We start from the raw sequence: 24,998 nt of genomic DNA, 5'->3' as shown, positions 1-24,998 counted from the left end.
TGAGTAAGAAGCCGTCACCGGATCCTGGGTGAATGTCTGTCGAATATCCAACTCAAAACTAACTTCACCGCGATCGGATAGCAGTGTAAAACCCTCCAATGCTGAGTCAGCATCGATGCTGGCTTGTTGAAGACGTTTAACACCTTGGCTGCAGGATGGAGGACCCAATTCTTTTAAATGAGTTCCTTTAAACATGTAGGAATTTTAAATTACGAAACTACGCTGACATTTCTACATCACCATCGGTTTTATTGTGTTTAATAAAAAAATATGCTCTTGCCTCATAGATAATACAACCGTTTTTTTATTGAACGTTATTCATCTTATACGAAAATCTTCAGCCAAAACAAAAGCACATAAAACGATTGAATAATAAAACATTATACGACTAGAAACATCAAGTAACAAGCAACGAAGGCATTAAAAAATTAAATCTTTACAGATTTAAGCTGTTTTAACAACTTCACTATTCTTCAAACCATATAATGCTTCAGTATAATGTTTGATTTCTATTTGGAAAGGTTGTATTTGTGGTTTCTTTTTAGACCATTTGTATTTGTGAATGTAATATTTCCCATATAGGATAAAGAGGTTCAAAATATATAGCCTAGTCTTTTACAAATCAATGTCAATCTAACCAAAATAATTTGGTACATAGACTAGAGTACAGGAGGGGAAGTGGCGAGGGTGTAGTTGTGTCTATTAACGTCACGTTTTTTACGTGCACCCCTTTTTATATACAGTGTAGATGCTTTTAAGGTAAAAAAACAATTAAAAAAAATTAAAAATCCGACAACACGCGAAGGCAACAAAGACGTTCCACCGACCTTACCGGTTGCTAGGATACCGTTTGTTTGGTGTTACTAGTTGGAGAGCTATCAGACCAGATTGAGAAAATAGCCGTAGCTTTACCGATAGTTTTTAAAGCAACATTTTAGGTCTTGTTGAAAGTAGGCATAGCTTAACACTTCACAAGAGAAAGAGTTATACATTTAGTTTTTCAGCCATGGCTCAACTTGAACTGGAAGCTGTAATTGGCTTCAACGGTGAGTTTTCCTGCAAACGTTAACTAATTTAGGCTAATTTGTGACAACAAATCAAACATCAAGGAACACAGCTAGGTAGCATGCCAATTTGTGCACAAAAAAGTGGGACTTTCTTTTCAGTTATTGTGTTTAATGCTTATAGGTTTGTGATATTTAAATGTCAAAGCTGCGTTTTTAAATGATTATAGCAGCACGATGAAGTGTTGTGTTGGTGTTCTTGGTTGGATTAACTAGCTAACGTTACCTGCCAAACTAGGAACTGTTGCAATGTCTGCTCATCCACCTATCTTAAAACATGTTAGACCCCTCTTTTATACAGTTTTTGGGTTAGATATTATGTTAACACTTTTTTTTTCATCAGGTCATGTGATTTCTGGCCTGAGAGTCCATCCAGACAGAGAGCATCTGATTTATCCTCTGGGATCCACAGTCATTCTGAAGAGAATCAAAGATGGCAAACAGGAGTTCCTGCATGGACACACAAACAATGTGTCCTGCATTTCTGTGTCCAGAAGTGGATTATATATTGCTTCTGGACAAATCAACTTCATGGGCTTTAAGGTAGCTGTAGTTCTGATTCATTATTCCTTATGTAACGTTAAGTTTCTGGTATGGCTGACTCAACTAAATCTCCAATTGCCTGTTTAAAACATATGATGTTACATATCACACATGTACACACGACATTTTGAAAAATGCATATTTTTCTAGGCTACGATAATTATCTGGGACTATGCACAGCGAACAATCTATGCCCAGCTACTGCTCCACAAGGCAAAGGTAGAGGCACTGGCCTTCTCTCCCAACGACAAGTACCTGGTGTCCCTTGGGGGTCAGGATGATGGCAGGTAAACTGTAACGTCAAGTTTGGGTGGTGCGGTCTCCCTGTGAATAACCCAAATGTGTCACAAAGGAATGAGTAATAGAGAAACACAATCAGTTGAAAAGCAGGATAGTAGTTTCGGAAACTCATGATATACTCTGTACTATTTAAAAAATGTAAATATTACTTACCTGATATTAAAACAAGATTTCAATGACAAGGTGTTAGAGTAAACACAGTACCTTTGCCATATTCAAACATATAATTTAATGAACCTGATATCCTCACAGTAAAGCATACACCGTTTTGCTGTGTAACTGAATGCTAATTGAGATGGGGCACATTATAACAGTATGTAACACTTGATAAATACAGTAATTTACTACAAATCAGTTCTTCAGTTAAGAAGAGAGAAAATGTCTCACCTTAGTTGCCCATGCTCACACTTAACGATCCCTTCTTGGATTCAGAATGAAACATACAGTATCATGTAAATTCACTCAACTCTATTTGTTGAGTATATTGGGTGTTTTCTATGTGTTTTCAGCATAGTGGTATGGAATATTGAGACCAAGCAGGCCATCTGTGGGAGCCCAGCTTCAGCTCACAGTGCCGGCCACTGCCTCGTGGTGCAGTACTCGAACACAAACGACAACATCTTTGTTTCTGCTGGGAGGTGAGTTAACGGTATCTGCTGGGATTCTGTGAACCAAGTGTCAGCCTTGTGCAACTCATAAACACAGATTTTACATAATTCAGAGGGTTTATCAACAAATTATATCTTTATCTTTATTATGGGGAACACCATTATGGGGTGTTGATGGTGCAGTGGATAAGACGCATGCCTTTGGAATGAGAGACCGGGTTAAATTCCCTACTGTGACATGTCCACCAATGTGTCCCTGAGCAAGACACTTAACCCCTAGTTGCCCCAGAGGTGTGTGACCTCTGGCATAAATAGCAATTGTAAGTCGATTTCGATAAAAGCGTCAGCTAAATGTAATGTAATGTATCATTGTTTCTCCCCAGCATACCTACATTCAAAATGCGTCTCTATCATCTCTTGTCAATGTGCAAAGTGTTTTAATATCGTTGGTCTTTTTTGGGCAGTGGAACATTGCGTGTCTGGGAGCTGGACCTCCCCAACAGAAAGATCAGGCCCACAGAGTGTCAGACAGGCAAGCTGAAGAGGATTGTGAAATCTATAGAGGTGCGAGGTCATGAACATCTTTTATTTACAACAGTTTGTTTACACTGCATATTTAACTAGTTTGCCATTTTGAGGTTCATCTGAGTTTTGCAATGGATGGATATTACCAAAAGTCAATAAATGATTAGTGTTGCAGTGGGAGATTTACAGCTGGTAATCTATTAACCTGACTAGAATTTGGGATATTAGACAGTTTTGCTCATGTTTTGCTCATGTTGGCTTGTTTAAATTATGACACAGATCCCAGAGGATGATCAGTTCTTTTTCTGTGGCACAACCAGTGGTGACATAATGAAAATCAACCTGAAGACAGGGCTTCTGAGTGACTGTGGTCCAGCTAAAGCAAAGTACAGCCTGGTAGGTCAGCACAGTGGAGTCATTACATTCCTAATATGGCTCTGTGAAGGTAATTTCCGCGGTTGCTCACTCACATTCTACCTGATAGTCAGGTCTCTTGCTTCATATATTGAGCTGATTGAAATGCATCCTTCCTGAAATCAGTCTTCTTTGTGGGTATGTTCCTTTACTACTTGTATCCAGAGTCTTTTATTTATAATGTGTGGGAGTTCAGACAGCTCAGCAATTTTTGACAAAACTCACCAGGTGTTTCTAAATATATGGTTCAGCTAGTATCAAATAACTAGGAATGTGAAAAGTGATATGTTCTTGTGTACATAATAACTTTTTAGGACTATATCTAAAAACTCAGTGCTCATGCCTTTTTTGTGCAGGGTGTCAATGTCTTAAGGATGCTTAAGTCTGGGAACCTGCTTGTAGGCTCTGGTTCTGGCACCTTCACTCTGTGTTCCAAGACTAACTTCAAAACTCTTAAGTAAGTTCTGCAACTGTATCATTTGAATCATCCCCATTACAAATACTTACATTTGCCTACTACTGTATGATGTGCAAGGCTCACAGCTTTTTTTCTCGATATGTTGTACATTATGATAAATATATAATAGTGTACCAATACAACATAACTGGTTTTATTGTATGTTTATTAGAGTGCTCATTGTCAAATCCCCTTTTCCTCTTCTCCCACATTAGGGAGGTACAGCTTGAAAAGGGGGTGACCTCCATCGCTATAAGAGGAGAGGGTCAGCAGTTCTTTGTTGGGACAGAGGCTGCTCAAATGTACCGCTTCAGTTATGACAACTTCAAAGCTGAACTCATTTCCACCAGCCACAACAGTGCTGTCAAGGACGTAGCCATATGTTTGTAAGTGGACGACAGACAATTCAGGAAGAAAGAGTCAAAGTCATCAGTCACCCATGACAACATTTGCCATCATTTTTTTTTATGGTTTGGATATGTGACCCACCAGAGGTAATAAAATGGCAAATAGCATTTTTTTTAAAAAAGTTTTTGAATTTGGCAATAAATATATTTCCTAAATTGACTGAAATGAAGAGAAATTAAACTCTCTCATGCTGTAAAATAATAATTTCTATCTGGGAGCTTGACAAGATGAAAGTATTTATGATGCACTGTTTAAAATCAGTCATGTTTATGACTAGTTAGTTGAGGTCATAAGAGCACCTTGCACAATGCCTATACAATTTCCAATTAGCAGCAAGGAAAACAAACATCAAACAGTGGTGGGCCAGCTGCCTGTTCAGATCTGAATGAAGATGTTGTCTGAGTCAACATTTTTACATCTGTCTCACAAAAACAACAGTGCACGCCCGATGTTTTCCCAAGCTTGATATGAGACTCACAAGCATGCAAAGGCACACCAGAAAGTGGTGCTTACCTTCACTTGGTGTATTGGCCTACCTTACATATAGATAGGCTGAGCTGGTTCTGTATTTTTCTGACAACAGTAACCCAGCAAGTTGCAAGTAGCTTAAACCCCATCTATCTTTTGTTATTGCATGACTTCAGTACCCTGTTGTGCTCACTAGAGGGTGACAAATGCTTGCCTCATCCATGTTGGTCCATTATGTTTAGAAAAACAGTATTGATTTTAGGTTTTTGGTTGATTGTACAAGCACCTGGGTAATATATTGAATCCAACTTCATCATATAAGTAATTATATGCATACTTGGTTAACATAAGGTTGTTATGCCTTTAACGTAATCAGCATTATTTTACAACAGATGGTTATATCCACATTCACTTCAGCTGTACATCTCTCTTTTTTGTTTTTCTACTAGTGGAACATCTGAATTATTTGCAACCTGCTCTGTGGAGGACATCAGGTTGTGGCACATAGACAAGCCCAAAGAGCTGCTGCGCATCACTGTACCCAATATGACCTGCAATTCCCTGGACTTCATGGTTGACGGACACAGCATCATCAGTGGTGGGAATCAGTGAGAGATATCTGCAGACAAGACGCTGGAGCTTATTGCTACAAAGAATATTCAGTTTTGTTTCGTAGCGTGAACCGTAGCTCACTTGTAACTTTAATTGTTCCTCAGTTACTTTAGCGCAGAAACATGTAACACTTTTTCCTAAATTACCAAACACATCTTTCACATACTGAATCAAAGTATTCTTCTTGATAACTGACTGTTAACATTTGATTTCACTGTCTTCTAGCATGGAATGATGGTAAGATTCGTGTGTTTGCGCCGGAGAGTGGCCGGCTCATGGTCGTCATTCACAACGCGCACAGAATGGGTGTGACAGCCATCGCCGGCACCAGGGACTGCAAGAGGATTGTTAGTGGTGGGGGAGAGGGGCAGGTCAGTGCAAATAACCTCAAAGTATGGTGTAATCTGATCAAATGAAAACACGAAGCAACACATTGAAATTCTCCACAAGCACTGAATTTGCAGTGCCCGCTAATTCCTCCAAGATGTCAGCAGTCATCTGCTAGCAGACACCATGTGTAGTGATTTGAATGAACAGTTGTTGCACAATTTTCTTGGATACTTTTTTTTCTTAATTAAGGAGCCATATGCTTAAAATGGAAAGATTATTCTCCATGGTTAATTTGTGAGTAAGCTAAACTTGTTAACATGGCTACCTATTTCATAACAAAACTTATGAAAGGAAAAGATTTCCTGCTTGAGAATTTTATGTGAGTGGCAGTGCAGCATGTCTAGACTTCTCTAAAGGAGCTGTTCATGCATTTCTGTTATTTATTGTGAAATTCCTCCTCAATGTGATGAACTGAAGGATGAACATGTTTATTTAAGTGAAGTCATTTTTTTATTAGAAAATCTGTGGGGAAATTTGCAAATGGTCACAGGATTTAATCCATTATACATTTATGATACATATCCAGACTGTATCACCCTTCAAATACATATTCACCATTTTATGTTTTTGAGCCCTGTGGCATACAGTATGATTGCAGTTTGACACATTTAGAAAGGTAAAAGGCATGCTGTTGAAGATCTTAGTATTGATTGACGCTAAATATTAATATTTGTATTCATAGTTGTGCAATTTGCATTACAAAATATTTAAATTCACTGTCATATCCTATGGAAAAGATATCTTGTGTGATGTTAAATGACCTTGGATGCACCTGTCATAGGTGCGTGTTTGGGAGCTGCAGCCACGTGGCCATCGGCTGCTGGAGACCATGAAGGAGCACAAAGCCACTGTCAACTGTATCAAAATCAAGAGTGACGACAAAGAGTGTGTCACTGCCAGCTCTGACGGTGCCTGCATCATCTGGGACATAGTGTGAGTAGCCCATCTGCATACATAAGCGTGTGTGTCTGAGCACAAGGCAAGAACAGCAACACACACATCTCACACATACAGTATGTACTTGTACTTGTATATTTAGTGCATAAAATACTCTTTTGACATTTGTTTTTAGTAGTAGTTTGTCATAGCCACCAGAGAGTTTTAGTGAGAGAGAAATGCGGAAGCAGTTCATCTGTGTCTGTCTGCTACAGTAGGAATAAAAAGAAATCCAGTGCATTCTTTATGAAGAAAGCTTAAAATCCTTTAATCTGTGGGCAGCTTCTGTAAGGAGAATAAAAACCTTTTAAAAACTCTGACGGTGGTCATGCTTTTTCACTGTTTATCCTCTTCAGTGAACAAGTCTGTGGATTAAAGGCTTCCAGGCTGTATTCATCAAGAGTAGTATGGACTGACTTTTGTTGCATGAATACTAACAAGCTGATGTTAAAAAGAATATCAGTCAGACAAGAGCTTTAATGATTCTAGATTGGCACACTGTCCAGCCAGACACACAGTCATTTCCACAGAGGAAGCTGTGCCGGTGTGTGTGTGTGCATGTTTAATTGGCATGTGGGTGCACAGTACATTTAAGCAGTTTTTTCCCCTAACTATCCAGATTGGCTTGTGTTTATTGTGTTTTCCTGGAAAATGAATTTTTTTTTTAGCACATTAACCCACTCTGGGCAGTTCATGATGTGACAGCACTTTCATCACATGTGATTTTTCCACAACTCACCATTCTCTCTCCTCCTTTTTATTTTCAACTTCTGCATTTCCTCCTGCAGGCGGTTTGTGAGTCTTCAAATGGTGATTGCCAACACACTGTTCCGGACGGTGTGCTACCACCCAGAGGAATACCAGATCATTACCAGTGGCACTGACAGAAAGGTGAGTTTTGGGACTGTTAACAGAGCTGTGCAGCAGAATTGTAAGGCAATTCCAGTTTTTTTATTTGTATTTACTTTATTTATATCCCAACCAGTATATCCCATCACTATGGTCTCAGAAATCTGCCCATGTATCTTTACCCTTAAGATTTGTTATGGTTGGTTTTATGCAATGGCATGTAAGAGTTGGTTAGCAAAGCGTTCCAGTCATGCCTCACAGGAAAAAACATGTAATGATTGTAATGATTGAAAATCCCTCAGGGTGCAAAGAGACAGCCACTCAACAGTCATAATCTAGATGTCTCATTATGCTGTTATTGTTATTATAATCTCCACTCAGTGTGCATGAGAGAAAACCCTGCCGCTCTGGTTAAGATCAGCCTAGAGGAGCACAGTGAAGACTTGCGCAATCACACACACTTGCATGCCCGTAGATTAGTTTGAAAAGCTTGTAATTTGTTTCTCAGCTCAGCATAATTAAGCCATTGTGTTGGCTGCTACTGTCACTGTGGCAAAAACACAGTTATTTTGATTAACTCACTCTCGCCACTTATTTACATAAGGTCAGAAGTTCACAGTGGCAGAATGAAATGCTTGTTTCCTTGATTGTGCACTTCATCCACGGCCCTTGATCCCGGCCACAAACCAGAACCCATATTGTCGCCTCCCCTGCATGCTGAGAGGTGAGGACAAGTTGTGCTGATTAACACAGGGCTGCGTGGATGTGCTGAGTGAGCGGGGAGAAAGAGAGAGAGAGAGAGAGAGAGAGTTAGCAAGAAGGAGGGATTCAGGGAAGGGGAGAGACAGGGGAGATAGAGGGGAGTGCTGTGGTGTTCGTGCCTTCCTGCGGATGTGCCTATGCCACCCAAGTGCCAGCCAGATCTACCATCTGCTCGTCCCAGGACACAGGCGCTCTGTCTAGGAGAACAAATACCAACGCTTCGCTCTCTCTCCTCTCCTTAATCCAACCCTTCATCACATCCCAGCACGCCTCTATGAGTAAATTCACAGAAAGTCAACCAAAAGAAGTGGGAGAAGGAGTGAAGAGAAAGAGACTGGCCAAGAGAAAAAAATAGACCAGAGGAGTGGGGGGTCAGGGAGAGGTTGTTTTAATGAGGTACTTTTAAAGGATGAAAAACATTTTTTTGATGGTGCTTTTAGTAGAGACGATATGTTGCTGAATTTCTCCCCATTTTTGTGTTATTTTAGGAGGGCATGAATGAAAGTTGAAAGCAAGTTTATTGTACTGTTTCCAGTTAACGTTGTCGTGTTTTTTGTTTATTTGTTTATTTGTTTGCTGTTGTGTTTGTGCTAAAGGGGGAATGTAGCCTTGATTGCTAACATAATTAAAATGTTAGATAGTACACTGGCAAGCACAAAATGAGCAACATATCCAGAGTTGAATATGTTAAACATTTTTGCGTCATTTTTGCTTTTTGTTGAGAGTATCTCAGTATATAGAGTGACAAGAAACACAGGGGGAGAGAGGGGAAGATGACTTGTGACAAGGGTTCATGCCTGGGAATGTTGAGATTACATGGTACAAGATCACAATCATTTTTCTTGACCCAATAACGTCCTTGAAAGACTCAGTTTAATAAATTGGATAACTTCTCTACAGTAAAAGGAGTGTGTGAGTGGTGGGCACATAGTATATGTAATGTACAATGAGTAATGTTAACAAAGAAAGCTGTCCTATAATACATTTTAATTTTGTATGGCTCATTTGGAATGCATATTTTTAAAGGATCCATTAACACAAGGACTTAATGTTGCTAATGTTTGCTGTAATATTGCCTGTAGCTGAGGCGACTATACTCTGTTTGTGAACTCAGGCACTTCCTGGTAATAAGGTGAACAGTGCCGTTGGTAGGCCCGGTGTTTCAGACTCTCCCTTGCTCACCGCATGTAATTAATTTACTTGTGGCCTGTGTTGTGGCGGTAGGCCAGTTTCCCAGGCTGAGGTGGAGAGAACACAGATGGGCCAAGAAAACCCACACAGGTGGGAGTCTCTAATAAGCTGCTGAAATGAGACAAGGAAGGGGGGGAGAGGTCGTGACTGTGGCAGAGAGAAGAAGACGAAAGATGTCATGGGGAGAAGAAGGAGGAGTGTTACAATAACTTTGATCACACTGGGATATACAGAATATTGTACTGTACTGTATAAATATTATCTCTCATTAGTGGTATCTTTAGAGGTACTACTTTATTTGCTTTTTGTTGAAAAGGTGGTACTTTCATGTTGGTAAACACATTAGAAACCTCCACTGAATGGATTAGCATAATCTGTACATCTGAGAGCCTCAGGTCCTGATTTGATACTGAGTTTAATAAGGAAGGATTTCAGAAGTTTGTATTTAGTGTTTATAATGAACCCTTTTATCCTCTGGTTGTGGCTGTGTTTTTCTAAATTTCCTAAATTGTGGAAATATTATGTCACCAAGCCCCTCCATCTGTCCTCTATGACTACTCTAAGCTGCTGCCATCAGGAATATGTTTATGTCGCCTGTATGTAAAACAAATGGAAGGAAGTTTGGTTGTATTGCAGAAGCCATTAGACTTGTGAACAGTCACAGTACAAAAAATTGTCAGTTTTCTTTGTGCATAGACCGATAAATGCATTGGCACTTTGACCTTATCCTAATCCTTGTATGTGTTCTAACATATGTCATATTTTATTTTTATATTACTTTTTGATGTGTGTATAATAATTGTCTATGTGTACTTCTGTTCGCCCATTCGCTTGCCTTGAATCGCCCCGTGCCAATCTACCAATCCCCCCCCCCCGGAATGTTCCTGTGGCTTGTAAGGACAGCTTATTGCTTTGAGAATCTGAAACTATAAATACGTTTTCTTTTGTTTTTTACTGAGCCTGTTGTTCCTCTTTCATTCCATAATAACCAACAGTATTTGATATGTCTGCATGAGATTGCGTTTCCCCTCCTGTAATGCATTATAGGCACGGCCTTGTGCAGACAAATGAAATCCTGTCTCAGAGGCTTTTCTTATAAATGTTGGGCTGAGCAGCTCCGTGTAACATATGAACTTTTCCTTTTACAAATAGCTGACCAGTGTGTATAATACTGTGTATGATTTTTGTTTAGTTTAGTCCAATAGGACACTTCTGTTTTTCATTTGTGGCATTACAGTGAAGTTTTTCAGTAATTTGATATTTAGTTAGTTAAGTGCTTTAAACACTTGATTGACTTAGAAGTGCAATGTGTTTTACCAACTTTGAAATGGCCTCTGGACTTTTAAACTAGGGCTGAACAATTAATCATTCATCAATTAATCAACAATTAATCAAGAAAACATCTTTGTATGGTATAGATCCTTGCAAAAATCACACATTCATTTTGATATGTTTTTCAATGAAAATGAGAATAATGATGTAAAAATGATCATTTACCCCACTAGTGTAGCAAATCATATCGCATTTGCTATATCAGTCAAACTAATTGCAATTAGGTATTTGTTCAAAATCATTCAGCCCTGAGGTCAATGCTAAGGTCTGCCACTAACTCTCCTATCAGAAACTCATTCACACAGGATGCCTCAGAAGACTGATTTGGTCATATAAATAACAAGAAAGGACCCTTGTTGGTGTCTAGTACTGTGATGATCTGCTGCCTGTGCTATAAATAACTTCAGCTAACAATTGCCTTTTGTGAGGCTTGATACTTTGACAGCTGTAAAGCTCCAGGGATGACTATATCTCATTTAGATCAGCAAACAAGGTTTCAATAGGTGTGTATATGAGAGGAAGTGGTAGGATGTAACTAAGTACACTACTTACTCAAGCACTGCAAATGTACTTTTTACTCCACTACATTTGTCTGACAGCTTTAATTAGTTACTTCTTCTCAGATTATTTCACACCCTTCCTGTCCAGTGAAAACTAATCTTCAAATGTGGTGATTTTGAATTAGATGTTTTTCTAATCAAGTGTTCTTGTTAGGGTTGAGAAAATTCTCCTACTTCTTAAGCTAAATAAAGGCTTAAAAAAAAGGACTAGCTGGTAAATGCATCGTCACAAAGCTGAAAACAGGGCTGAGCTACGTGGTTCTCACGGGTCAGTGAAGCTACAAACATATGATGATCTTACAGAATATAAATCATTGCTGTAGATTAAACTACCCAGTATATAAAGTATGTAAAATCAGTGCAACCTTAAACATATACAGCAGGAAAGTGCAACATACACATTAATGTAGCAGGAATATTAATCCAGAAACATCAGATAAAATAGTAAAACACTACTTATCATTTCTGCATGATGAATAGTTTTACTTTGTACATTTTGCTTATAACACTGATTGATTTTTTTCCTCCTTGTTATCAAGGATAAAGAGACTGCACAATATCTGTGTACTGTAGAGGCACACATAACATATGTTTGCATCTCCCTCCCTCTTGGACACTGAGTCCTCCGTGAACTATGCTAGTGACGAACAAATATGTGTTACGTACGACACATGCAACTGCAATTTCAGGGTTTCTGTGTGTTAATGTCCTACTCAGGTCTCCTACTGGGATGTGTTTGATGGTTCTACCATCAGAGAACTGGAGGGCTCGCTGTCTGGGGCCATCAATGGCATGCACATCTCCCAGGATGGCAAACACTTTGTCACAGGTACGGCCCTTTACTCATCTGCTGCTCATTATATTGTTGATGTACACCTTTTAGAGATCATTACTGTTGATATAATTCAACCAAAAACAAATTACAAATCAAAATTTACAAAAATCTCTTGGGTACATGAGCACTCAGTATATGGATAGTTATTGTAGCACATCCCTCCAAAAGATGGTCTGACACTTGAACTGTTATCATTTTACACTTTCCCCAATCACTGCTGATTATGCTCATTTTCGGATCAAAGGATGCTTGGTTTCTTTGTTAATAATGTTTCAGTTAGTGCCCATTATTTGTATTTTTTTTTGTTCAGAACCTGTGTTTTCACCTCTGTGGACACTACATCGCATGCTCTTACTCAAACTGCTCGCAGGTTATTGATGTATATCTGGCCTTTTCACGACAGGTGGAGATGACAAGCTGGTGAAGGTGTGGGACTACATGGAAGGGGCAGTAACCCACATAGGGATAGCTCATGGTGGCAGTATTACCAGCATCAAGATCTGCTCCAACAACAAGACCCTAGTCAGCACCAGCGCAGATGGAGCCATTCTCCGATGGAGGTTCCCCCACCCTCCTTCCTCTTAATGTGACATCTGGAGTCATGGACACTAGAACCAACAGACAAGTTTAACTCAGTAACGCCACACACGTGCTCAAATACATCCAACATTATCCCGTAATCTTTCCACTTAGCAAATGTTCTTGTGAGAATTAAACAATCTTAACATTGGTATTGCAGAATGGATTTACACTCTGACCAAAGGATATACTGTAAATGTGTTTTGATTAAGCATCAATGGCTATATGAGGTCGTTTCCTTTTAGTAGTGCAGTCTCTTAAGTGGTAGTTCCCCACAGGAGCTGATTATAGGTGGGAATTCACAGGGCGACACTTTACTTGAATTTAAAATTACACTTCAAGGCACAAGAATGTATTCTTCACATCAAAGTGTCTGTGTTATGCTTCTTTAGACATTTTTAGAACAACAGAATTAATGCTGTACTTTCTCAGTGCAGATGAAACCAGAATATATAAAAACAAGGCTACATTATACAGCAGATTAAATGTACTATGATTCTTCTGTGTGCTACTGTAGAGAGGAGGAGGCCCAGTTTCTTAGCCGCTTAAGCACATGGCTGCTGTCAGCTAATCTATCAACAGCGAGTCCCTAAAGGATTCTTGTTAAAGAGGGAGGCAACATACAACACAAAGCCTCTCTGACTCTGTCTCTGATCTGAACCCTTTTCTCCTCACTATTGTTCAAAATGGCTCATCTAAATAATTAATAACTCACCCCTGCTTCCCTGCCCAAAAAATAAAATAAAATGGCAAACCTGCAGTATGAACCACATCAGCAAAAACATCCCATGATCAATAAAAAAGATTGTTCTTTGCCCTTCTCTACTCTGTTATGAACAAAGGACAAATTGTGAGTCATTTTCGTAATGAAGAAACACAAGAAGTCCCATTTTGACAGACTTTGTCTGTGTGGATGTTTCCTAACAATGCAGGAGTAAGAGCATTTGGGAGATTATGGAAATATTGGATGGGACTATCTATTTCAATAAATCAGCACATCTGGCCCACTAAATCCAATCTTTAGTACTGATGAGCTGTGAAATTAAGCTTCACGATGATTAGAATCTGAATATAGCACTAAAGATGCTGGATCTGGAAAACCAGAACTGCACATAGCTCGTCTGGCCGAATAGTTCACTAACATCAATTTTACTTACATTGTGGGGCTTCCAGGGGGTAGTAGCAGCAGCAGCATTCATGTGTGTGAAGAGGGTAGCCAGGCTATTTATAGGATACTGGACATGTGTCTGTAAACGTTGCCATGTTATAGACAAGGTATTTCAATAGCAGGTGATGTGACGGTACATCTCAAGTACAGCAGCGCTATTCTGTATTTAAAAAGTCCATACTCTTACTATAGAGTGATGATATGCACCGCTAAAAGGCACCTAGTAGCTGATTTGTCTTCATTTTTACATTTTTAGGATTGGGGTTGGAAATAGATTAAGTGTGAAGTTTTACACGTATGCTCCTAGTGGGATCATCCAACAAATGCCGGTGATGTTTTCTTTGACACCCTATGAAGATGTTAAATCAGGTGAGGTTGTAATTGATCCTACAGGGGGCAGTTCAAGGCTACAGTGCGTGACACCTGTTAAAGACAACTTCCTTGTTCCTTGCCTAATAAACAAGCCCTTTTAAGTATGTTAATTGTGTGAAACTTCATGAAATGAGTGTCCCTGTTCATTGTGTCAACCTTTCTATTGTGATAAAGTACAAGCAATCTAATCCAGGTTAATTAAATTCATGTCTAAGGGGCGGGCGTTAGACGGAATCCTCCAAATAGAAAAGTTGTTCATTGTAATGTGGCCCCATAGACAGGAGAGGAGAGGAGAGGAGAGGGAGGGTGGAATAGCGGTGAGAGAGTGAAAGACCGCCAGCGCAAGATCCAGCGCCGTCCAGAGCCGTCGACGAGGAAGTGTAATTGACCTGCGATGTGGAGGAAGGAAAGCAGCTCATCTCTGTAGGTCCAGGAGACAGCGTTACCCATCAGAGTGCGCGGACTGGTGACCACAGCGTACTGGGAACTGTCGGGATGTCAAGGGAATAATATAAGTAATCATGTGCCTTATTGGTACCAAGTCGGTGCCACCTCAGTGGTAAGGTTTGTAGAGAGAAGGGAAGCGAAGGAGGAGGGGTATACAGCCTGGCAGACAGGTGCGACTCTGCAGCCTGTTTCATTTTCTCTCCGTCCTATTAAGTAATAGAGCCATGGATACCCGCAAGGAAAACAAGGTAAGGAAACCCATGAAACCGAAAACGACGAAGCGAAAAGAGAATAAATACAAAACCGGGAGGTTTGCCAGGAGGAAGTCGGTGCGATCTTTTGGGAATTTCATGGGAAGGATCCTTAAAACTTTGGGCACTTTGGCGCACTTTGGCGACGTTGAACCGCCGGACGCTGAGGACGACGACGGCGGCTTCGGGCGAAGCGCTTCTGGGGGTTTCAAAGACGACTCGTCGCAGATCTCCAGGGAGGGCACCGTGAAGAAGAGCAACACGGTTTCCTCCACTCACGGCTCGGTGAAAGACAGGCTGTCGTGGTGCTACGGCGACAAGACCCCCGGGGTGCTGGGACTGAAGAACCACGGCAACACCTGTTTCATGAACGCCGTGGTTCAGTGCCTCAGCAACACGGACCTGCTGGCCGAGTACCTCGGGCTGGAGCAGTACAAGTCGGATATAAGCCACCGGAGGGTGAACGGGGAGGTGAGAGGCGAAGAGAGGCAGACCGCCAGGGGAGAAGTGACCCAGCAACTGGCGTCGCTGGTTAGAGCGCTGTGGACGCTGGAATACACGCCGCAGCTGTCTGTGGACTTCAAGGTGAGGACAGAGAGGGCATCTGGATGTTTATCTATCAGGCTGCTGCTTATGTCACTGGTTTGTTGTGTTTTTTAGTTGTGTGTCCTCATTTACCTCAGTGGAAAGTACTGTTTTGGACACAGCATACTTTCCTGCCAGGCCTGGTGATTAGAAATTAGGCTAGGCTACTATAAAGAGAGAGAGAGATGTCAATGAACAAATATCGTTTTCTTGTGTGTTTTGTTAAATATTACATGGATATTTTTTGCAATTTATTCAGCAAGCTGGATAATAGCATGGCTATATTTCCATTAACAAGGCAAGCATGGGCCCCAGACCCCCAGGGGCCCTAAAGTCCCCAGGTTAAACCATGTGTCAGTAGGTTTGTGATTATGTGATTAACTGCACATTTGTCTGGGAACATACTTAAGCACAATGCAACACAAAACATGGGCCTTAGGGCATTTTAAATTAAATTACCACGAAACTAACACACTACAAACATGTGAACAGGTAGCAATCCAGCACAGGAGCACTGGTGGGTTTCTGGGTCTCAAGGCAAAATATAATTATGTTGCCTTGAGTTGTCTGCTGTGTGTGCTGCACTCAGCGTGTACTTGGAGAGGACAGTGTACATACTCGTTGGACAGAAAAAGGGAGAAAGAGGGGGGTCGATTGGGGCTCAACAGGAAATCTGTGCCCCGGGACTCCCTGTGAGCTACTCCAGAAATGGATAAGGGATGTCATTATCTTCAGGCTAGATTACTTGTTCATATTCTTCCCATGGAATCTCTTCAGTTACTAGCCACACAGTTTATTTACCTCAGCACACAGTCATAATAGCTTTAGTGTAACTTGTGTGTCCTGTGCCTCTACTCAAGAGCAAGGCTACCAGCACAGCGTGAAGCAGAGTGTGTCATGAGGATTTTGTGGGATTTGTAAGTGGTAGTTCCCAACTATCTCAGTCTTGGCAAAACAAATATTTGAATGAACACGTCAGGTGAGCACTTGATTGAATGTGGTTCAAGGGTCAACCTGCACGTCCCATTTCCGCAAATAAAGGCGCACAGGATACGTTCTAATGTTTCATGGGGAGGAGGCAAACATTAGCTATGTGAAGCAGTAAGAACAATAAAAAAAACCCTCACCACTTCGCCTCACAGTTCTATTGTTTGTTGAACTAGTGGTAGTTTCAGGTATGTGTGTAGTGTTACTGATTACATGCAGGCTGCAGTGTCTTCACTTGACTCACCTGCTCTACAAGCACTTCAGGTGGTTTGTCTGCATTCCCCAACTGTCAAGTGGAGTGTGTGGGAATTGAGCATTCCTGTCTTATTAACACTGTTAAATGCATGTAATAGAAGTGCATGGACTACATTACAGTTGCAACATTATCTGTCAAAATGTAAGTATATCAAATCAACAAGTGGCAGCACACTTAAACACAGAAGTCTTCTTTCTCTCTTGCAGTCACTCATGGCTGTTGTGAGAGCCAGGGGTGCAGGGCCCCCAGCCTTCCCTCTGGGCTTTTTGGATGACAGTCAACCAGTAGGCTCACTGAGTAGTAACTGCTCTGTTGCATCAACAGCCTGGGGGATGTTGTAGGGCAGTGGGTATGCAGTATGTACACAAAAAAACCACACACACAATCGCACATTGCACGGTACACACAGTGGGATATTCATGACAGTGACTTTGGACAAAGCTTTCTTCAACCACAACCATGAGTTAGTAATAAATGAATAGAGAGTGCAATCTAGTCCAAAGCTGTAAGGAAAAGTTACTGATTAATACAGAATAAGAGCTTTCATCTGGGGAAAAAAACCCCAACAAGGAGTCATGGTGTTATGGATCATTAATGCTGAGCACCTGCATAAATGAAAAATTTAAAGAGCAGATTTTAAACTCTTGTCACATGCAGCTTCACTATCTTGACTCTGTGCAGACAAATAAAAGGACTGCGTGCCTCACCTGTGGTGTAAGTTGTATACTTTTATTTATAAACACTGAGAACCAAACCTGCTCAGCCTGGGTGTCCTGCGTTTGGTTCCTAAGCTCTTGTTTTTCTGTGTCTGTGCTTGGCTAACGTAACAGAACAATCTGACCAGCAGACACCAACTCGGATAAACTTTATGATGTAGTCACAGATCTTATCACTTTAAGGTTATGTAGAGGACAGTCAGTGACTTTCATAGAGAATCACATAAAGTTGTGTTCTCAAAGCCTTGGCTGAAGGATTCAGTACCTTAGTGGGCTACAGACTTTCTTAGCACCCCTGCATTTCAGCTGGCATTCCAGTCTGCTAGCAGTAAGTCTCCAGTCCAGCCTGCTAGCATCTGGTCCGCTAGCTTTCAGTCTGCACCTCAGTCTGCTCTTCAGCCTGATGACCTATCAGCAAGCTTCATGCATGCTAGCCACCAGCCTTCATCCTGCCCTGCTAGCCACAAGAGTCCCCTGGGTCCCGTGGAGGCCACAAGAGTAGACGAGGACGTCATGGCTCCCAACACCATTGGCAATCTAAGTCTCTCATCACCCCAGAGCCTCCACTGCCCTGCTCCTCATCTACGCCACTGCCTAGTTTCTTCTCCATGCCGCTGTCCTGTCTCCTGGTCACCCTCCGGACTTGCTCTGTCCTTCGGTCTTGCCTCCTGGTTGCCCACTGGACCTGCTCAGCCCTTCGGTCTTGCTTCCTGGTCGCCCTTCAGATCTACTCAGCCCATCAGTCCTGCTTTTTGGTTGCCCTCCAGACCTGCTCCGCCTATCTGTTCTGCCCCCAAGCCATCCGCCTGAGGACTCCTGCTGTGCCCCTGTCCAGCCCTCTGGCTGTCTGCCAGAGAGCATAAGCTCCTCTCTTCAGCTCCCACGGACACTATCAGATATCAGTGACTGGAATGGCCACCTGCTGGAAGGAAATACTGAGTTTTAGCCCTTGAACGTAATGTGTGAATGTGCCGTCCTATGTTTAAATAGAGGCATTCGCTCTTTCCTCTTTTTTTCCTTTATTACCTCTCATCATACTTGGCTGCAATAAAAACAAAGCGTGTCCTTCACTCCCTTTTTCTTTCTCGCCTCGCCCCATCGCATCGACACAGTGATTTGTGTCTGTCTGCTCATCCCAGGGGGAGGCAGGAGAGAGGATGTTTACTGTAGCAAGTGCATTCAGCCTGGAAAGGGAGGATGCCCCCCTGCTGAGACGCCTCCAATGGTGTGCACTCAGAAAGGGAGAGAAAGTGAAAGTGGGAGGGAGAGACATTGCTGGTAAACAAAACTATTGTCCTTCTGTGATCCTCACAAGACCCCCCTTAATCTACAATTGGAAAAAAAGGGACGGACAACTTTGACAACTGATTATTACCAAATCTCTCCACATTTAAAGAAAGGCACTGGCCTGCAAAGAAGTGGAACAAAGAAACTTTGCTGTGAGATAAGGGTTCTTGCAGTACTTTTTCTACCTTCTTTTGCTTTGGGATTGGTATTAGGAATGAGTAGGAGTAATGACTTGTCAGTAGAAGTCACAATGTTTCAACTCAAGATTCCGGAATGACTTCAGTGTTGTAGCAGGGAATTCAGTCAGCATTTAAATGTTGGGTGCGTTTTCTCAAAAATGCTTTCTTGGCCTTTTGAAAAAACAAAATGCAGAATATCTCTGTTATATTCTGCTGCATCCAAACATTCAAAATAAAATAAAAGACAATGTCCGTATTTGACCTAATATCACAGTAAAGTTTTAATTATGTGAATCACTAGACTGGTTTTAATAAGTCATGCTTATGGTTGTGGTTTGATTAAAAAGTGAGGTACTTATTCCTCACTGGAAAGTGAAAGGATGAGAAAGGAGAAGGTTCTCCTGCGGATCATTGTTAGATTAAGACAGGGGAATATTCACCGTGTCTTCTGTGGGCACTTATACACAGTGTAGAGGGTAGCTGAGGGTTAGGGGTTAGGGTTAACTCAGCACTTACCTCATTTGTAAAATGGCTCACCTGCACGCCCTCATTAGATCCATGTGTCCTACACAATGAGTTTGACTGATATGAAATGTGTTACCAAATGCAGCTATGCTTCTAAATGACCGTGATCAGCCGAATGGAGGTGCTGTATTTAAAGGTCATGTCCAACTTTGACATAACTGCTTTGCTACACATTTGATGTTGATGAAATCTGGAAGGATGAAGTGTCCTTTGATTTGCTGGCCTAAAAAGTTGTCTACATCAATTTAACTTGATGACCACTTTTACCACTTTACACTCCTAACCTAAAGGATTTAACAACACAGTAACTACTTTTAGCAGTTGGAGCGAGGAGCCCGGATCCATCTTCTTACGCTTGACAGGATGCAGCTCCGTGAGGCCAGTGGAACTCAGCCGGGAAGATGAAGTCCCGTGTTTTAAGTAGTCTTGTTTGTTCCGGGAGTGCAGGCAGTGTGTGACAGTGAGGCAGGCCAACGAGACTGATGGTTTGTTTGTCTTTTCTTGTCTCTGCTCTCCTTCAAGGACCACTCTCATCCTCACTCTCAGTGCTGAAGACGTATACACTGTTTATAGAAAGACACCCACACATTGCTGTGGGGACACGCACCACCTGGACTCTGCCTCTCATTCTAGTTTGATTGCGGCAGTTTGTCAGAGAAGCAGATGGGGGACTATTTTGTGGAGATTTTTAGCAGTGTAAACAGGCTAGAAGATTTTGTTTTTTGTTTTCAAGCTCTACAATGGATATTATAACAACGTATTTTACAGTATATTTGGCCACAGACATGCAGTAGGGTCTATGTCTCAGCTGTTGAAGTGAGCGGCGAAGTAGTCATGCTTCAAACGCTTCATCTCACACTTATAAAACACAAGCTAGACCACTTACAAGTACTGTTACAGAGCCACCATATGCTGTTTGGAAGCAGCATGCATTCCCACGACTCAGTGAGCCACACTCCATTATGTCTACACCGCTGTGACAAAAGGGTGATAAAGAAACACAAGAAGTATGTCTGCGCTGTGTCTGTGAAAGCACAACAATATGAGACCATTTTCCACAAGTTTATTATGCCTCCCATGATTTATGTACCAAGCCTGAATGACACGATGTAAGAAGCCATGGGAATAAATCAATTGAATTCTGGGGTTTGACACTGAATCATCAAAGAGAGTCTGGGATGACTTACATTTACTCATTTAGCTGATGCTTTTATCCAAAGCGACTTACAATTGCTATACATGTCAGAGGTTGCACGCCTCTGGAGCAACTAGGGGTTAAGTGTCTTGCTCAGGGTCACAGTGGGGAATTGAACCCGGGTCTCTCACATCAAAGGCATGTGTCTTATCCATTGCCCCATCACCACCCGACTTTCCTACTTTTATTTCAGTGATAGGAAGCACATGGAAATGGCATGCAAGCTCTCGGCAGCGTGACAGACACAGCTTCCTAGACTCTCAGTCGTGCACACAGTAGCGTATTAACAGCCTCAACTGTGAGTATCAATTTCTCAGTTTCAGCAGAGCCCAGGGAGCCTTCTCTGGACTGTGAACCATTCAGAGGCGATTATTTCCATCGCATCTCATCCCTTCTTATTTCTTACTGATCGCCTGTAAATCCCACGCCGGCGACATCTGCAGACACGCAGGCTTTGTTCAATTTTGACTCGCTGGAACCTTTTTATTGAAGGGTTTCCAAGCCTCTCAGCGTTGCAGAGAAAATAAAGGTCTGATTCCAAGACATAGCACTTAGATATGTCATCAAAAATACCTGCCTAGTTCTCCATTGTTCTGGAGGTGAATCCACTGTGGCCCAGGGTAAAACAGGAAGTAGCAGATTTGGAAGGAGGACAGCAGGAGGAGGAGGCAGGGAAGGACTGGTGCTAACACTACTAAGAGAGGCTCGTCTGTGTGTGTATGTGTGTGTTTTCTAGGGGTAAGCTGGGCTGGCTGGAGCTCAGCTGGGACTGATTAGTGGAGGGAATGGTTCTTGCATGATAGAGGGGAAAGAAAAAGACAAAATAGAGAGGAAAAGAAAGAGGACCGTGAGGGTGTGTGTGTGTGTGTGTGTGTGAGAATGGAAAAGGATAGATGAAACACAGCGTGAGGGGAGGGAGAGAGGAATAAGTGGAGGTTGTAAGTGATGACTGCTCTGCGTCCGGTCTGTTCTGACAGCAAAGGTGAGCCGGCAACACCAGGCTGTTGAAAAATGAAATGGCAAATGGAGCTGCTAGTAATGACAGATTCTATCCAGCCTCATTCCAGCCACACCTGGGGGGGATGGGTAGAGTGTGGAAAAGAGTGTGCAGTTCCTCTTAAGGTCATCATACCCTGTCATAATTTGTCAGTATCATTTTCTGTCACGGAGAAATCCATCCCGGCCTGTTTGGCACGCTGGACAACGATGAGGTGAGGTGGTGTAAATGTTTTTTTTAGGGAAAGAGAGAGAGAGAGGAGGGACATTTGCTTGATGTATGGTTGTAGTAAATTCCTGGTCTGTCAGCACTCGGATCAGTCATTGTTTACAGAGTAGGAGGATGGATGTGGCGAGGGCGTGAGGGGGTAACGGTGTGAGGTGAAGCAAAGGTAGCAAGACAGGACTCTAAAATAGACATCTGGGTGTCGAAGCAGGGGATGTTGCAAGATTGCAGTAAATAGCCCTATATTATGGAAAAATAGAGACAGTTTTGTTCTACATGCTCTGATATACTGAGAAAAACTGAATAAAATCAATAAATGAAATGAAGCTTACATCAAGCTACAACACATTAAGAGAAATGCTGCCAGAATCCACCACATCGGGTCAGGCCCAGTCAGGTGTGGGTTGAGAATCTGATCCTTGTCTCTTGGCTGATCAATAGTTCTTTCAAAAAGTTGACTCTTACACCCACCTTTGTCCTCTCCTTGACTGGCTCTGACGCGTTTGCTCAACAAACACTTAAGATCCCACCAGAGCTGAGCCCAGGTCAGCTTCCAACACTGCAAGTGTTTGCAGAGGAACTCGACATTTCAACTAATCTGCAATTGTTTTCTTTGTCTTTGTCCTCGCCATCTTATTCGTTTTGTTCTTCCTTTCATTTCTCCCCTTACAAGAATTCAATTAAACAAGACTTAAAGCTTGGGAATACAACTTTGCCAAATCTTTTAAAGTGCTTTTGAGGCTGTGTGGCACATTTAACCAGAGACACTCTGAGAGACACCACTGTGAACAGATACCAAATAGATGAACAAAATTCCCATCACCAGCTTTGGCGCACACACACACACACACACAGAGTAGGCAGCAGAGATGAGGCCAGTGGAGAAGTCATCCCCTCATCTTAATGAAGTCGTAACCTCTTGATGCCATCAGGTTTCTGTGCCCAGACTCACTGTAACCTTGGAAACTGCCCGTCTTTCTCTTTGCCTTAGTGTTTTTGTCCCCTTGTATTTTGTTGGTAACTTTGAGAAACTGTGCTGCCTCCGTTTTCTCACTTTTCATCTCTGGGCCAGCTGCAACTGTGCCGTCCTTTTGATAGGGAGACAACAAAACATTCGCAGGTCTGTTGAAGCTCTGCCAGCATCCTTCCCTCACTCCTCTCCTCCCTTACATCACTGCTCCCTCTCTCCATCTGTCCCTCATCCCTCCATCCCCTGTCAGGGCTTCCTCATAGTGATGAAGCTCATTAGCGGGCTATCTCCGTCAGGTGGGGGGGGGGGCTCCCTCTTGTGTTTATATTTAGATGATGACATACCGTAGGTATGGTGTGGTGGTTTTTAATGAGGTGTGGAGCTGAGCCTGGATCCTGTCAGTCACACGCAGAGAGGGAGAGAGACGGAAAGGTAGCCATCCAGTGTTGTGTTAATGCTGTCGATAGTTTGTTGTGTGTCATTTTCTCTGTCTGACTCATAAACTCACAACTCCTTCCTTATAGTTGAATTAGACCGTGTGACTGTTCTTTTTTCTAGAATGACCTGTCAGGTTTGGGATAACTTCTGTGTGAGTTGTCATTTGGTATGCAGTGTATAAATGTGTTTGGAGAACAGTTTTTTTTGTTGTTTGTTTTTCTTTAAATGTTATTGGGCACCACAAATGGCTCATGAGTGACTGATGTGGCTGTACATTATTGTAAAACAACCACAGTCCTAAAATCCAGTCCTAAAAAAGTATGAACAGCAGTTTGAACTTGGTGTTCCTGTCTGACAATATAATTTACATTGCTGAAAATGTTTTGGGCCAGATAACGTGATTTGCAATGTGTATCTTCTGTGCGGTCTATTGTGATTAGTGCGCTCTGCCTCTTCATCTTTTGCACTTGACTTTTTTACTGATAAAACAGTTCCTATTTTTATAGAGTGCAGTGTCCAAAGATAAGTGTGAATGACTTTATTACATGATTTTATCATAGCCAAATAATGTCTGACAGATGATTTCAAATGAGTCTGCATTAATTGATGATAAGAGAGACATGTCCCTGATTTTTTCCCACCTCTTTCCTGAGTGTGTCAAGCCGAACCAACTCTTAACAAAAACAATGTTTTCCCAGTGTTCCATGTGATCATGGCCTCGTTTTGTTAGGATGGATGTCACTATTTAATGACTTTTCAAATCATCCAAAGTGACAGACTAATTATGATGTCTCTTCTCTCCTTAGAGCACTGTGGCCAAGTACAGCTCTCAGTTTCGGGGAAACTCTCAGCATGATGCCCTCGAATTCCTCCTCTGGCTTTTGGACAGAGTTCATGAAGATGCTAATTCCAGCCCCAACAACAACAGTAGCAGCAGCAGCAGCAAGACCAAAGCCAACGCAAAGGTAAAATGATAAATGTGATCACGGCTTATTTACAATGCAGATACTGCTGTTGCTACTGCTATTTCATAGCATTTAGTAATGAAACTTGACTTGGTCGTCAGGTGTAAAAGTTGTAGCTGCTTGAGTTCCGTCACATGTATCCTTTCCTCTATCTCTCCCTGTCTCACACCCACACACAAATACACACAAAGCTCCTGTGTCACTGTATCACCTACCTCACTGCTAAAAACAAATTGGTACACAGTTTTGTTGAGCTGGTTTTCTTGATGACAAATGTGAGCAGGTCACATTTTACTGAATCCCCGAGCCATCCCAGACATCCCAGTCACTTCAAATGTGTGATTTTCTTTGCAAGATGTATAAAGATGACTTGTAAGAGATGCGATTTGCTCCACTCAATAAGAATGCGAGAAGAAACCTAGAGGAATATGTTTGAAATTGTTCTAGGTTGAATCTTCCCATCCAGTCTCTTCTCCAAATTCAGTTTTGTTCACAGGCAGTAGAAGCAGAAATCTGCTGCTCCACGTTAAGCTCCGTCTGGCACATTCACGCTGCATCAAAACCCGTCAAATTTCACATTTGTTTTTGTACACAGCTGCGTT

The 24,998-nt window shown here is 41.8% G+C and overlaps 2 protein-coding genes and 1 long non-coding RNA gene across 3 annotated transcripts in view; 2 read left to right on the top strand and 1 right to left on the bottom strand.

Annotated features, from left to right (window-relative positions):
• The first annotated feature begins 851 nt into the window (after positions 1 to 851).
• On the top strand, positions 852 to 14,477 carry cfap52 (cilia and flagella associated protein 52). Its single transcript, XM_046047145.1, has 14 exons — positions 852 to 1,046; positions 1,408 to 1,607; positions 1,758 to 1,894; positions 2,417 to 2,545; positions 2,980 to 3,079; positions 3,320 to 3,436; positions 3,811 to 3,911; positions 4,127 to 4,297; positions 5,237 to 5,385; positions 5,625 to 5,770; positions 6,571 to 6,722; positions 7,514 to 7,616; positions 12,137 to 12,248; positions 12,658 to 14,477. Exons 1-14 carry the CDS (start codon positions 1,007 to 1,009, stop codon positions 12,837 to 12,839), a joined length of 1,839 nt encoding a protein of 612 aa, XP_045903101.1. The 5' UTR covers positions 852 to 1,006; the 3' UTR covers positions 12,840 to 14,477.
• Positions 14,478 to 14,688: 211 nt separating this feature from the next.
• The window catches only part of usp43a (ubiquitin specific peptidase 43a), a 160,943-nt gene continuing 150,633 nt past the window's right edge, over positions 14,689 to 24,998 (top strand). The window contains exons 1-2 of the mRNA XM_046047143.1: positions 14,689 to 15,656; positions 24,238 to 24,396. Of these exons, the coding sequence (XP_045903099.1) occupies positions 15,045 to 15,656; positions 24,238 to 24,396 (771 nt within the window). The 5' untranslated portion in view covers positions 14,689 to 15,044. The remainder of the gene's footprint in view (positions 15,657 to 24,237; positions 24,397 to 24,998) is intronic.
• On the bottom strand, positions 17,615 to 19,079 carry LOC123969591. The gene is made up of 2 exons (XR_006824763.1): positions 18,642 to 19,079; positions 17,615 to 18,537 (listed from the first exon to the last, which is right to left on the bottom strand). It is a non-coding gene; the product is annotated as an uncharacterized LOC123969591 (long non-coding RNA).

Source organism: Micropterus dolomieu, linkage group LG04 (assembly GCF_021292245.1).
Source record: "Micropterus dolomieu isolate WLL.071019.BEF.003 ecotype Adirondacks linkage group LG04, ASM2129224v1, whole genome shotgun sequence".
Lineage (NCBI taxonomy): Eukaryota > Metazoa > Chordata > Actinopteri > Centrarchiformes > Centrarchidae > Micropterus > Micropterus dolomieu.
Note: the sequence above shows the minus strand (reverse complement) of the source record. Positions and strands in the feature narration are given on the sequence as shown.

Excerpts from the sequence above, each read along its gene's own strand:
- cfap52 (XM_046047145.1), top strand. The coding sequence starts at position 1,007 with ATGGCTCAACTTGAACTGGAAGCTGTAATTGGCTTCAACG. Across the intron at positions 5,386-5,624 it reads CGGACACAGCATCATCAGTG|CATGGAATGATGGTAAGATT; the intron begins GTGGGAATCAGT and ends ACTGTCTTCTAG. Across the intron at positions 12,249-12,657 it reads TGGCAAACACTTTGTCACAG|GTGGAGATGACAAGCTGGTG; the intron begins GTACGGCCCTTT and ends TTTTCACGACAG.